This window comes from Protopterus annectens, chromosome 13.part0 (assembly GCF_019279795.1).
Source record: "Protopterus annectens isolate FY-2018-M chromosome 13.part0, PAN1.0, whole genome shotgun sequence".
NCBI lineage: Eukaryota > Metazoa > Chordata > Ceratodontiformes > Protopteridae > Protopterus > Protopterus annectens.
In genome coordinates this window covers 678,291,749-678,307,752 of record NC_056747.1, presented here as the reverse complement: position 1 = coordinate 678,307,752, position 16,004 = coordinate 678,291,749, and the positions used below count along the sequence as shown (strand labels likewise).

Genomic DNA, 16,004 nt, shown 5'->3' with positions numbered 1-16,004 from the left:
TGGCTGCAGAGGGTAGAGTATTAATCTGTGGAAGTGGAAGGAAGAGAAGAGTGTCAGCTTAGTGTGGAAGAAAGTTGATGGTGGTCTGCATTTAATGGTCATTAGATGGGAGGACAAACAAAAAAGAAAAAAGAGAGAAAGTCCACAAACCTGCCAATAACTAGATAAACTCCAGTAATAATGAATAGAAAGCTGGTTACGGGCAGTCAGCTGCAGTGCATACTTATGACAACTGCCTCCTGCAAAAGTTCTGAAATGCAAAAGAAAGCTTCTGATAGCTCTCCTGACAGTACAATGTGGTGTCTGGCATACAGTTATGTCATCCCTTTGAAAGAATCGACCTGTGCCCAGTCAAGATTACATTTCTGACACACGACTCATATGACTGTAGTTCTGTACTGCCATTTTGGAATCTGTAGACATTTTCTTGTTAATTAGTGGTTAATTGAAAATTACTTCCTGGGTACTTGTTTTTGTTTTTTTCCTTTTACCATCACAACAGAGTAATGGCCAGATTAATTTACTTGTTTAGAGCTACATGACATATAAGCATAAGCTGAGAATCAAACCCAGATTACTTTATTTAACTCACTCATAGCTTGGTTTTCAGGACACTATGCTGTCAAAATCAGCCTTATAGATGACACCAGTAGTCATATTATAGCAAAGTAAAGGGCATTTGCATATAGAAACTGATAAACAAAAACATATACAATATTCATGTCTCTGTACCACTCTAAGTGTTTAGCATTATTTTGTAGATTGTCATATCTTAAAATGATCTGATGGCAATTTCCTCATTGATATGATTTGGTTTTTAGCCTGCCATTCTTGCTCCCACACCCTTATAGATTTAGTTATATACATGGTTTGCTGCTTACGTAATAAAGTGCTATCCAATTAATGGCACCTGGGTAGACATACTAGTATGACACAGATGTCATACTTCTGACAACAGTGACTATAAGATGATGTAGGCTACATATGGCTAACATTAACATGCAGTTTTGAAAAACATTTTTTGATTGGTTTGCAGAGCAGTGGTCACATGAAAAACAGTGTTATAATTGGTCAGCGTACACTGAAATATTGTGGCATCTGTGTCGCAGGGAAGGACGGCATCTTTGTAAATCATAACTGCTGGGCACAATGTGGCATTGCTGTTTGTTGTGAAGGTATTCCTAAAGATACAAGTAGCCATAATGTCTGACATGCAGGGCAAAAAATTGTAAGAAAAACAGGGAAAAAAAGAAGTATAAAAGAAAATATATATTATATGCGTACACGTTTCTCATACTAATAATTTTAAACTGGTAATATATACCAAGCTCAGTGACTGGCCATACATGATAACATGATGACATGTTATTACAGCACAACCAAACTACTGATATATTAAAATAAAAATCAATAGACAATTTTAATAATTACATTAAGGCATTCTTGGTATGCATTTCTATAAGGTAATGCTATGACTTGTGCACATATGACATTGACTATTACCTTAGCTCTTCAATGTATCATATACAGTGTTATTCTGTAACATCAAACATGTTATACACCATGCTATTCTTTATTGCTTAACCAGAAAGAGTTTTGTCCATCAATTTTGCTGCCCTGTTTATATGCAAAATAAGATTTTGACCATTATTTGCTTACAGTTACACACTCAAGCCATTTGGATCTCACAGCTATATTTACAAGATGTTTACAAGCTTTTATAGTACTGCAGTAGTTTATGCTGGTAGCAATGACATTAATGGGAACCAGAGGAGTTGTTTGTTTTCTTTATTTACTTTGGTTTGTACTCTTGATCCTTAAGAGACTTGTGATCTATACTGCTCAACTTATCCTTCTGTGTTTCTGCATGAGGAGCTGGATTTGTGACACTTCCCAGGAAAAGTGGGATGCCTGCTACATCATCCATAAAGACGAAGAAGAAAGGCTTGTTAACATTGAAAGTGGTCAGCGACCTGGAAGCAGCAACTGATGTGGCAGCAGCGGCTTCAACCCCTTCTTCTTTCAGCTCTAGGGTAGCTCTGTGCTTTACGCTTGATACAAAGAGTGGGTTGTCTGAGATTTTTCGTAGATTAGGGGAGACAAACAGCTGTCCTAAACCTGAAAAATGAGAAAAAAATTGTTTTTTTTAAAGCTTTCAAATTACAGTGAGGGTTTATGGTGCTATTTATATAACAACGTTCAAATAGTAACAGAAAGCAAGTAACATAATCTGTAACATAACTATGTAAGAAGGTTGTTAGGGTATTAGTCAAGGCTGTAACCAAGTTGTGACACACTAAAATATGCATGGTAAAATATATGGATACATGTCGATTGGCTGACCGCACTATTAGTGAGTGCTGAATGATTGAAGACAAACCAGTGAAACAAATTTCACTGAACCTCGAAGGTAATGTTTTTTGCAGGAGCAGCTCCACCCTTGCAACCCCCATGTAGGGGGACACCCCCACACCCCATGAAATTAAATATACCTACTCTGAGACCACACAACAGTGGAGAAAAAAGGAAACTTAACTGTCAACGAAAGTTATTTTGCTGAGTTGTCTTCAATCATTCAACACTTAATAATATTGCTGACAATCAGATGACAGGCATGCAGATATGCCTAACACTATCCAGTCTCCATGAGATTATCAAGATGGCGCTGTAATTTAACCACACTAGCCTCCTATATGCATTACATTGAAGCTATTGATAACTGTGTATATAGAAACATGTCATAAGCAATTTTGTAAAACTGTATTACTCTTATGAATTGTTAGCGGTGTACTTGGAAGTGGCATGAACATTAATGTAAAATCATATTACTCCTATAAAATTCTTAGCAATGTACATTATATATGAAATATTCAATCTTCGCAACTCTCTAAGAGAATACTTTTATTGTGTACCTCTTTCTACTATGTATAGTCTTTATTACTATAAGATGCTAACTGTTTCTGTTACAATTTATTTATTTATAGACATTTGTTTATTGACATTTGTTTACTGGGAAAATTCAACTGGACATAAGTGCTGTTTTTCATTGGAGGCTGGGGACAAATGCTCCAAGGTAGCAAATATAATGCAGTCCATATTTATGCATATTTACAATAACACATTTTCAGTGAATATGTAGCATAGCAGAGTATTCAGGTATAGTAGTCTAAGTACTATAATTAAGTGAAGTATTAGATGGGGATAAGTAGGTTAAGTGATTTAGTGCTTTAAAGGGAGGTATAAGAAGGTGATGAAAGATGTTTTGAGAAGCTATGTCCCAGATGAGGAGCAGGGAAAAAGTCAGAAGGCAGAGAGGATGTCTTTTAGTAATGGTTTGAAAAGATGAAGGTGTGATATAGACCTGATTGATATAGGAATTTTTTTTCAGTTTCTAGTTACATTATTGGAAGAGAGACTGACTCCAGCATCTCTTTGTGGTTTGCAGATGGTAAGCAGTTGTTTATCAATTGACAGAAGAGGGCAGTTTGGTAGATATAACTAATTGCAGAGCCGGCCAATGGAATATAGATGTTTTGTGGGTTAAAATGAGTAGGGCATAAGACAAGCGGTGAAGAAGTTCGAGCCAGTTGTGTTTTTAGTGCTAAACAGTGGTGGGTCAGGTAATGTGTTTTGCAAGTAAATCTAGCAACTTTGTTGTAACATTATTCAAGTTTAGAACCAAGTGAGTTTTGTATTTTGGTCATGACAGAGGCTCCATATAGGAGAGAGGCTAAGAGATGAATGGTAGCTAGTGTCACCCTGGCACAGTTTGTAAGGAATTTCTTTACAAAGGGTACCTAATTTTTGGTGGGCTTTCTTGATGCTGCTGTGGATATGTAAATCAAATTTATAATTGTTATACATTATATTGTTATCAGTTTTTTATTTTAGTTTTTCATTTTAGTCAGTTGTTTAGTAGGACAGTTACAAGAATTTACATAACACATTTTTTACGTTAGTTTTGTAGTGTCTGTACTTAGTAAAATGTCTGCACAAGTATGTTGAAATACATAATATTTTATGACAGTACAGAACGATGATACAACTTTTTAAATTAGTATTAAATTTGTGTAGGTTTGTTTTACTTTAAAGATGTTAAAAGCTGGTGTAATTAAGACAAAAAAATGTTTACGTCGAGAACATGTTTTTATTGGTTAATTAATTAATTAATATCAATTAGTTCTGTATAGAAAGTTGTATATAAAGCAAGCTAGAAATTTTAGTAGCCATCTTGATAAAGCCCGGGAGGACCTGGGTGAAAGCGCTTGATTTTATGTTTTTTCTTTTACAGACGAACCTGTGGATTTTATTGTTGGATTAAAAGGAATTTTTTACACAATACCTTGGTCTTTGGCCGTGACTTTTCCTTGTTTACCTGGTCGGGTTATTGCACTTGAATTTATTTTGTGAATTGTTATACACTGTAATGCCAAGTAGTTTTGTATGTGAGGTAACTTCAATCATGGTATTATTTAAGGAAGAATTTTTAAAGTTTTTTTTTCATGAATATAGGATTTTGGAAAAAAGAGAAGTAATTTAGTTTTTGGGGGTTTAGTAGCAGATGATTATCATGCATCCAACTTTCAACAGAATCAAAAGCTTCTGGTATAATTCTCTGAAGATGTATGAGGTTATCTAAAGTGCATATTAGGGTAGAATCCTCAGCATATATTGGATGAGGGGAGCTTGCTGAGAGAATTTATATAGATTGTTAGTGAGTATATAGAAGAGAAGAGGGCCAAGCATACAGCCCTGTGGTACAGCAGTACTGACAGGAAGGAAGGGAGAAGAGGTGGAGAGCCATTTCACATACTGGTATCTACCAGTTAAGTAGTTGTTAAATCACATGTGATAATCCTAGGGAAGACAGTTAGCAGAGGTGTTTTTGGGTAGATCAAGAAATACAGAGGAAACAACTTTGCCTTTGTTAATAGTATCTGTGAAGGTTAATAAGGCAGTGGTAGTTTTGTGGGCAGGTCTGACACCATGCTGTGGGTAGGTCAGGAGCTTTTAATGAAAGATTTTTGTGAATGCAGTTCTCCAGAGGTTTTGACAAAGGAGATAATATGGCAATGTGTCTGAAATTGGTTATATCAGATGAGATTCCTCCTTTATGAAGGGGTTGATGAAGATTTTTTTCCATAGAGAAGAAATCCATGATTTCTTGATAGATCTATTAATTAGGACAAATACAGGATAGGCTATGGAACTGGCAGCTAGCTTGAGGTATTCTGCTGGGAGATTATCTGCTGAAGGAGAACAGGGTTTTAGTTTAAGGAGTAATGATTTCACATAGGAGGTCTGGATGTGTTTTGGAGTGAAACGGAGGCATTTGCTGTCTGAGGAGAGAACATGCAAGGATTATTAGGTGGAAAATCTTTACTAAGAACTTTAATGGTTTCTATAAAATATGTGTTAAAATGAGTAGCTGTTTTGGAGGGAGTGTTATTTGGGGCAGGATTAGGAGTGGTGGCTGTTCCAGGATGGAGTATATTATTAATAGAAGACCAGAATTTTTTAGGGTTGGAACACTGATATTGTAATGGGTTACTATAATAGATTTTATTGTCTTCATTAATCCGTCTTTTAGTTCGGTTATGCAATGCTTTAAAGTGTTCTAGGCTTTGGAGAAATCTATTATTTTAACCATTCTAAGCCCTATCTCTTTCATGCATTAGCTGCCTGCTATGAATGGATAACCAAGGAGTATTCTTTACTCATTTTATTCTAGTTGGAGACAGACTATTGGAGTTTAAATTTAGTGAGGTTATGGGAAGTTGTAGGTAAGTGTTGCTTAACATAATGGATACTGAATCTGTTTACATATACAGGGGGTTGATCACCGAGGATATCAGAGAAGGTGCCACTGGAGACAAATCAAGAACTGAGCCACAGTTTTTGGGATACTTATAATATGTGGGGGAGGAAGAACTGAGCCACAGTTTTTGGGATACTTATAATATGTGGGGGGGGGGAATAAGTTTAGTCAGGTCAAATAGGTTGAGGCTAGCTGATGAATATTTTGTGGAGATAATCTGGCAAAAATTAACGTTACCTAGGGTTATCATTTCATTAGAAATTGTATGTGAGATCCAGTTTAAGATGTTTTCCAGGGCTGTAGCATTATTACCTGGGGGAATATAGACTACAATAATATACAGCTGTTTATGGTTATTTAGTTTAAGATTTGAAAAGAGGAGTTTGACATTATGGAATTTGGGAACAGGTTTATTATAGGCAGGATTTAAGATAGTCAGGTTATAGTAAAGTTACCTCACCACCTTTTTTTTTTTTAGTTCTAGCAGCCCCAATGATATTATAATGAGGCAGTGAAATTTCAGAGTCAGCTGTATGAGGTTTTAGCAATGTTTCAGTTATGGCAAGAATATCTGTTTTACTGTGGGAGACCCAGGCATGGAGTTTTGAAATTTTATTATAGATGCTATGAGTTTTTAAGGAAATAAATTTAAGCTGTTTGAGTGCGTTTGAAGTAGTCAGGTTGGGTTTTGATGGTTTCGGTGATGGTGATGTGGTCCATGTAATGGTAGGAGATGGGGGCTGAGTAGGAAGGGATGTTTGGCTTGGGATGAGTTTTGGAGGCTATGGAGGAGGGGCCAAGGATGGGGTGAAAAGAGTTGTAAGTGAGAGAAAGAGAGAGAGAGAGAGAGAGAGATAAAGATGGATAAGTTTGGTAAGCTTGCTTTGGTTTAACTTTTAAGAGTTAATTTTGTTTTGGTGTGGGAGGTATGAGGGTTTAGTAATTTAAATTTGAAGTAATGTTTGGGTGAGTTGTATGTACTGGAAGTGATTAATGGTGAAGTGGAGTGATTTGAATTGTTACAGGTGAAGCAGATAGAAGGAGAAATGTGTGCATGATTGAGTGATGTATGGTAATTTGTGAGGTGATAAAACAGGAAGAGTAAGGCTGCAGTATATTTAAGAGAAGCATGGTATGTAAGTTTGTAGACAGATCGGTCAGTGAGACAGAAGCTAAGACAGTGGGGTAACAAATATAGGATGGGTAGGACTAGATAGATGAGTTGGGTTGATGGAGTAAGTTGTGATCACTTAGGTCAGTTAGTAAATATAAGGGAGGAACGAAAGTTTGAATGTTTAAATGCAGACTGATGATTTAGGAATTGTATGTGTATTATTGTGCCAGCAGTATATCTATATTTATTTATGTAGATACCTTTAAGAGGGATGGGATGTAAGTGGAGTTTTGGGTGGACAATAGGTTCTATAAATGTAATCCTATGATGTGCGGCTGGAAATTTTGGGGTGGGAGGGCAATGTATTGGGAAACAGCTCTAACATCTGCAGGAGGAGTCTTTATCTGTTATGCTTTCAGTGGAATGATATTATGTTGTAGGAACATTAGTCTAACACATGCTTTAGAAGCACACAAGTTATGCTACTCCATCAGACTGCAGTTACATTAGAGCTGTTTTGAAGGAGTAAAGTACTACAAAACACCATGAATCTTCTGACGAGCTTTCCTCAGACAAGCTATAGCTTCACAGCAAATAAGCTGAGAGCAGGAAAATTTGCAGAGAGGTGTGGAACAAAATAATTTGACTGAGAGAGCAGCAGAAAGAGTGTAATTAATTACTCGATAGAGAAAAAGACCAGACAGTTGTGTAATAAATATTGTTAAACATTGTAAGCATGGATTCTGTGATAGGACACTGTGCTTTCACTACTGTTATAAGACAACAGACAGTAACAAGTGGAACAGCAAGCCACTATAAATCAAGTGAATAATCCAGTGGCCCTAAACAACATCACAATGGTACAGTCTGAGATCCCTGCTGGAACTGTACCTGCATGACTAAGCTAATAAGTCAGGATGTGGGAGCAGTATTCAAGCTTCTTCTTCATTTTTTTTAAATTATTTTTAGTAGAAAGGAAGCTGTTTCAGAGAGAAAGTTGTATTTAGCAGGAAGAGACTCAGAAGATGGAAATATACAAGAAGAACATAGGATACATGCACCTACCAAATGCAGCACAACTCAGCATGCAATACAAACATTATCTTCAACAAAGCAGGAAGAAACTTTGCAGTGTGGAGGGTGTGATGTTCACTTCCTAAATTATGTTAAGCACCTAGTTCATTAATAAAAATTGAACCGTAAAATCGGTGCTACAAAATAACAAAATAGGACACAGCAGGTAGTCCACAGCTGAGTTAAAATGGAATATCCCTTATTGAAACACAACAGAATGTTTTTGCAGTGCAGTGCATAACTCAGGGTAAAGCATTTCATTACATTCAGTAATATAGTAACATGCTACAGCTACTACTTCCACACTATACTCTAATATAGCACAGTAAACATCCTTATATAGACAGGTATTGTCTCCATAAACTTGTACAGTGCATGCTTATTGCACAACAAAGCTATACATCGTGCAACAAAAAATGTAAATCATTCAGATACAAAAGTGTTACCTGTAGCATGTACGCTAGCAATAATCTGCGCAATAACTGACCTTAGTTCTAGAAGTGAGCAGCACCCAGTGCCCCGTACTAGAATGAAAGGAGCAAAGGGAAGGAGGAATATTGGAAAGAAGGGTTACTATGATTTGCTTAAATATATTAGATACTAAATTGCAGTGATAATAGATCTGTGTGTGTGTATTGTGGTGGTGGGGGGGAGTCAAAGTCGCTAACACAAATTACTTAACAGAAGGCTGAGACATTTACAAATACTACTGTCTCTGTGTTTCACACCTTCTAAGTCAGTGGAAGGTAATCACTGTTTGTATGCGCTTTCCCAATGCAAGAAATCACGTATGTTTCACGTCATCTCATTGTTTTAAAGTCTATGTAATAATTTATGAAATATAAAATAAGTCTTCTACAACAATTTTATCATTATCTGTGTACTAGTATATTATAGGTTCATAGGTGTTTACTAGACTAACAACCACAAGGGTCTTTTTAAGCCTAGGGCTGCATCCCAAATCTCTGACAAGTTCTAATACCCTTGATAAGTGTAAGAAGGGGCTTGGGATATGAAACATTTACAAGCAGGGGCCTGGGAGATGAGTCATTTATAGGTTGCCTGTGTCCATTAGAGACAAAGGTGTCAAACCAGGGATGAATTTCCTGTTCCTCATCCAATTATCCAAGTTGCACTTGAATTGGGTTAGGGAGGAACCCTGCTTCACATGGATTGGGAGCCTGTCTCAGAGATGGGGTAGTCTTTGGAATACATACATGTCTCTCCAGCAGGTCCTATTTATATCACAGGCAAGGTATAAGTCTTTAGAATGGGTAATTCTGGTGCTGTTTATTTTTTTTTTATCGATATGCAGGAGGTCCATCTGACAACGCACTCTATGTCAAGCATAGATTTCCCCTCAAAAGCCTGTAGGACATAGAAAACAAGTATAGGGCCTTGAGGCAGTCTGCATAGGACATTTTATTTACACCTTGTATTCTTTTAGTGAGGAACCTCTGTGGACATTTTAATTGTTGGATATGCCTGGTTAGGTACATACCAAATGGTGCATTGTACTCAATGAGAGGTCTGATGAATGTCGATTAAAGTGGAACAATGACTTCCTTGGACTTAGATGCCATACCTTTGTTTATAAGCTGCACAACATAGAATGATTTCCTCACTACTGTAGAGAAGTGATAGTCAAAGACTAGATTACTGTCTATGTGTGTCCCTAAGTCCCTGACTAGTGGGTCATCTCTAAGGGGTGTGTTGACAATATTTATTTTATTTTTTTTTTTAATTTTATTTTACATTTGTTGACCGGGAATGTCCGACTAGGTTCCACAGAGCCTGTTTTCAGCGGAGGCCTGGGGAGAAATGCTCCAGATGCATGTTTTTGGAATAGTTATGTGTAACAATATGATAGTTACTAGGGGTGGATAACTTCCCAAAGGATACTATTATGCATTTCTTGGCATTTAGTTTTAATCCATGACTCACACCAGTTGTTTGTTTGTGTCAACCCTTCCTAGAGAACATTTGTGTTAGTGTGGTATTCAATGACTGCTCCTAATTTGCAATCATCTGCAAATTTAGTCTGCCAGAGACCATTGACATTGGCCTTGACTTAAGAGAAGTAAAAGGACTGATCGCTGAGGGACTCCACTTGTGACTGGCCACTTTGTAGAGGTGGAATCCCCAATTCTAACTTCCTGGGTCCTGTCTGTGAGCCAGTTGGCTATCCACTGGGTGACATACGGGTTTGTACCTAGCCTCTTGAGTTTGTCAACAATGCCTGAGTGGGGTACTGTGTCATACACCTTGGCCAGGTCAAGGTAGGCAGTATGAACCATTGTGCCCTCAGCCATTGCTTTGGTGACCTTCTCAAAGAAGTCCATCAGGTTGAGTAAGCATGACCTGCCCTTGATGAAACCAAACTGGGTTGGGTCCAGTGTCTGGAGGTTTACTATACCACTACTGATATTGGTATTACCTGAGGGAAAGTTAAGGGGAAAGAGGGGTAATGTTGGAGCTGAATTTATTGGCCAGTAAGTTTGCTATATCTTCTGGCTAAGTATAGGTGGTTCCATTGACAATGAACTCTGCATACAGTTTTGTATTGCCTTTGAGGTTGTGGACATAGCTAAAGAATGCCTTGTGGTTGTCCTTAGCCTAGGAGGCCAAATTTACTTCAGATGTGGCTTTGGTAGACTTTATTTGCCCTCTGAGTTGTTTCTCCCTGTAACAAACTGCAACAGCACCCGGGCCATGTCTGAAAATTGTCTGTGGACCAGCTCACGTACCTGGTCATCAAGGGAAAAATAAAAATAAAATTAAGTGAAAGCATTAATGATGTGGACAGAAGATAAATACCAGATACTTTTGACAGTTTGCACAAGAACCATACAAGATGCTGTCAGAGTTTTGGAGCCACTAGTGTATTGATTTTCCTTTTTTGTTGCAGAAACTTCTAGCACTGTTTCCCTTTGTGAGGTACCATTGAAGAATGTTCACATGGTTGATATATGGTAAGCTGAGTCACATAAATAGTTTTATAATAAGTGTACCTCAAGGAGATGGCTTATAGGACTCCACTGTTCTACTTTTTCTTCAGGAGTTTTGCTTTAATAACATCAACTCCTTTACCTTTAAAAATGAAGGGAAGGTATTGCCATATGATCAGGGCAGTGGTCTACCTATCTAGTCAACAAACAGTATATAAACAATTATACAACGATCCTCCCATTAATATTCCAAAATGTGCACGCTGATTGGACAGCATGCACGTAAATCAGACTTATACTAATGGAAAAAGGTCCAGTTGCCTGGACTTTTTCCATTAGTATGTCTTTTTTTTTTTTTTTTTTTACAGCAACGGAGAACGCAAGATCTCCGTTGCTTTTTAGAAACTGTCTCGCTATGTTAAAGGAGTTTAAAATAGAGAGACAGCTGTAAAAAAAGTAACAGAGATCTTCCTATCTCCGCTGCTTTTTTTAAGGCTGTCTCGCTATGTTAAATGGGTTTAACATAGCGAGACAGCTTTAAAAAAAAGCAACGGAGATTCTCCGTTGCTTTTTTTAAAGCTGTCTCGCTATGTTAAACTCTTTTAACATAGCGAGACACTTTGTAAAAAGCAACGGAGATCTAGCTTTCTCTGTTGCTTCCACCCACAGCTCTGATGTACTGCGTAAGCATATGTATGCGCAGTACATCAGAACTGCTGCAGATTACCAGACAGCTGTGGAAGGGCAGCACGGAGGCATTATACAATGCCATTATTTAAGAAAAGTAAGTATTTTTTTTTCTTAAATAATGTCATTGTATAATAGCAATAACCCACTAAATGGGTTTAACATTTATTTCTTAAATAATGTCATTGTATAATAGCAATAACCCACTAAATGGGTTTAACATAGCGAGACAGAGTCTCTGTTGCTTCTTTTAAAGCTGTCTCGCTATGTTAAACTCTTTTAACATAGCGAGACACTTTGTAAAAAGCAACTGAGATCTTGCTTTCCCTGTTGCTTCTACCCACAGCTCTGATGTACTGCATAAGCATACGCATGCGCAGTACATCAGAACTGCCGCAGAATACCAGACAGCTGCGGAAGGGCAGCACGGAGGCATTATACAATGCCATTATTTAAGAAAAGTAAGTATTTTTTTTCTTAAATAATGTCATTGTATAATAGCAATAACCCACTTCTGGGTGTGGGTAATGCTGGATTTACCCACGGTTGTCTTTGTTTGGCCACTCAGGCTTCGCCCTCGTGACCAAACCACACCAACCGCTAGTAAATCCAGCATTACCCACACCCAGGTGTGGGCTATTGCTTACATACCCCAGAATAAAAACTCTTACAAAGACAGTTGTTGATGAAAACTATAATACTATAGCAAAATGTATTGTTATGTAAAGCCAGGTGGTGTGGCTGTGAGCTGACATTCTACACAACTACTACATGGATTTTGTCATATATGCAGCAGTTCCTGAAATGGTAATTTAGTAACCAAGTATTAATCCTAGTGCTGTTTAAGAGTTTTGCCCATTAAAGTGTTGTTACCTTTGTATCCTCTGTTAACATGTAGTACATTTTTTCTTAGGTTCCCTGCAAGTAGGGATGGGACATGATTCTTTATTTTCTAAACATATGTTCTCTAGTGCATCTTCATCAGCTGGTTGATAAAACTCTCATACAATTAGGTTTTACCAGATTTTAGATTTCTATCTGTATTCTTTTATTCTGATGTATATGGTTTAGATGCTAGTTATATAATACACACACTGTGAAATCGGGGATTGAAAACTATTGTAAAAGGTGGATTTAGCCACTCTAATTTGAAACAGCTTTTATAATACAAAAAAACTTTTGTGTGGTCATGTCTTCAACATTCCTTTCTATTAACTGCAGTTAAATGGAAAATCTGTATGTAACTGTATAATGTAGGATTACTATTATCCTCCATTTTTATGATCAACTTTGAGTCTCATTCCAAGGGTTTCCAGTGTAAAAACAACCATGCTCATCTACACCTACCCAACTAACAAAATATAATAAATAATAATAATAATAAAGAGTGGTGATGAGGTTCTCTAGGGACATCCCTATCCTCATCTGAGGTTCTCTAGAGACATCCCTGTCCTCCTCTGAGGTTCTCTAGAGACATCCCTGTCCTCCTCTGAGGTTCACTAGAGACATCCCTGTCCTCCTCTGAGGTTCTCTAGAGACATCCCTGTCCTCCTCTGAGGTTCTCTAGAGACATCCCTGTCCTCCTCTGAGGTTCTCTAGGGACATCCCTATCCTCCTCTGAGGTTCTCTAGAGACATCCCTGTCCTCCTCTGAGGTTCTCTAGAGACATCCCTGTCCTCCTTTGAGGTTCTCTAGAGACATCCCTGTCATCCTCTGAGGTTCTCTAGAGACATCCCTGTCCTCCTCTGAGGTTCTCTAGAGACATGCTACACTTAAAGAAATCCCAATCCCTCAGAGACACACGCTCCAGGGATCTAAACCCTGTCATCACAATGAACAAAATATGTTGGAGGGATAGGTTCCTGACCCAGAGACCCCCCCCCCCCCAGACTCTGGAATAGACTGCCTATACATGTCAAGCAGAGTACCTCTTTGGCCCTCTTCAAAAGGAACCTTGATGATTGGATTGGGGAGAAATTCACCCCGGGGATCACGTCAGTCACCCTGCTAGACAGGGGCCCAGGGAAGTAAATACTGTGGGAAGAAATAGCCAGGGAATTGTTATGGCTAGGCTTGTATAGGCCCTAGGGCCGATAGCCTAGTACCAGCCTATGAAACTAAGATGTCCCTGTCCTCCTCTGAGGTTCTCTATAGAAGTCCCTGTCCTCCTCTGAGGTTCTCTATAGAAGTCCCTGCCCTCCTCTGAGGTTCTCAATAGAAGTCCCTGCCCTCCTCTGAGGTTCTTTATAGACATCCCTGTCCTCCTCTGAGATACTTTTACAGTGCCTGCACTGTAAAAAGAAGCATTAATGCTACCTTTCCCCATTTATATATGTTTACAAAGGATGTTTGCTCAGCAGCTAAGTATTTTCTAAACATTGTCATGGCTGGTATTAACTGGCTGTGTTTCCTGATTATATAATAACAGAAATTATGTGTTTATGGGTTCACAGATTAAGTTGTCAAACTTAAAATCTACAGCTCTTCAAGAGGCTTAATTGCTGTAACCTCATGTTCGTATTTTCTACTTCCCATAGCTATCTATCTATCTATGTAAGATTATTTTTATGAAATCTAATGAATGACCTATTCTAGTAGTAAGTGCCTCTGGCTACAGTATGTGCTGCATTATCTTTAGGGTAATCACATCTCTGGTGTAAACCATCAGTTATAACTTTCTCAGATTAAAGTTAGAGCAGAATCCTGTGGGTCTTACCCCTGTGAGCAAGCATTGGCTGGTTTTTTTTGAGACAAATAATATGGGCCTGCGACCTTTTGTCACACACTTGTTCAGAGTCAGACGCTTGGATAATTAGGTTTATAATTTCAGTATTGTCTTATGTTGCCAGCTATAATGAGTTGAAATTACTGAGTAAGCAAAAGAAGAACGGACTGAGAATTTCAAAATTAAGTAGATGACACCAGTAGTCTTATTATAGCAAAGTAAAGGGCATTTGCATATAGAAACTGATAAACAAAAACATATACAATATTCATGTCTCTGTACCACTCTAAGTGTTTAACATTATTTTGTAGATTCTGTTCTTGGTAGTAGCACGTCAAAGCACAGGCACTCGAAGATAAATAAAATCCACTTTATTCGATAAAACCACAGTAGTTGAGCGCTTTCATCTACAGACAGGTAGACTTCCTCAGAACAACTTCACAATTAATTCCTTGAGTTAATATAGACCCAAGCGACCAATCCATTTACCTTGTTATGTTAACAAGCAATTAAAAAATGCAATTAGAAAATTTGTAGTCATTAAAAATACTTTAAAGTGCCCTGTGCTTTAAACTGACGAATAAATACACTACTACCCTTACTAGGTGTGAAACTAAAAATAATGTGTAATATATATATTCCCTAAGTATAATCCATACCTTATAAATCAGATTTTTAGTAATAAAATGAACATATCAAAATATCAATGAGACTTTCTTTCTATAAAGTACAATATAGGAATTTTATCATACAAAGTTGACAGTAATGCCTTGTAGTCATATATTAATGTATATTGAGATCCAAAATAGGTTTAATAGAAATATTTTCGTTTAAACCAGGATACATAGAGGCATTCAATTTTATCTGCCACCTTACTTCTCTTTCACTTAATTTTTTCTTGATACAACCCCCCTAGGGTTTGGATGTACGATCTCCAAAATGCCAAAAAGAAACTTATCACAACTTTTGTTTCCTTTTAAATGTTTCCATAAAGCATTCTTTTCATCTCTCCTTTTAATACAATAATAGTGGTCGTATATCCTGTTTCGAAGGCATCTATCAGTTTTGCCTACGTAGAAACAGGCACATTTCGTGCATTTAGCTAGGTATACTATGTGGGATGTTCTACAATTACCCCTTTGGAACATAACTTCAGTAGAATTAATGTCCTCTAACATCAACTTCTTAGTATTTATAATAAAGCTGCACTGGTTACATGTCCCGCATTTGTGTGTGCCCATCCGCAGCTCCTTCCTGTTAACATCCTTAATCTTGTGCTCAAACTCATTTTTCAAATTAAATCCATTTCTATATACAAATGAAGGCCTTGTTCCAATAGTATTGTATATACTGTTGTCTATTATTAACACATTCCAGTTCCTTTCCACTATTTCCTTTATATCCTGTATGTGAGGTGCAAACTGTAGGATACATGCCCCAGAATAATTATTGACATTGGTCTTACTATTATTCTCTGCCACCGTTAGTTTATCTTGCACAACTGACCCCAAAATGGGTCTGTACCGGGTGTCCCTATTGCTGACCACATATTCTTTTAGTTCAGTAATCATGTTGCCTGGATATCCCCTGGTTCTATACATCTCCTATAAAATCCAATTCAACTAACAAGTCAGCAAA

General features: G+C 37.5%; 1 protein-coding gene across 2 annotated transcripts in view; it reads right to left on the bottom strand.

Moving 5' to 3' along the window:
• Positions 1 to 557: 557 nt before the first annotated feature.
• SERPINF2 (serpin family F member 2) overlaps positions 558 to 16,004 on the bottom strand; it is a 606,479-nt gene continuing 591,032 nt past the window's right edge. For both annotated transcript variants that reach the window (XM_044054366.1, XM_044054365.1), the window contains one exon: positions 558 to 2,118. In XM_044054366.1, the coding sequence (XP_043910301.1) occupies positions 1,793 to 2,118 (326 nt within the window). In that variant the 3' untranslated portion in view covers positions 558 to 1,792. The remainder of the gene's footprint in view (positions 2,119 to 16,004) is intronic.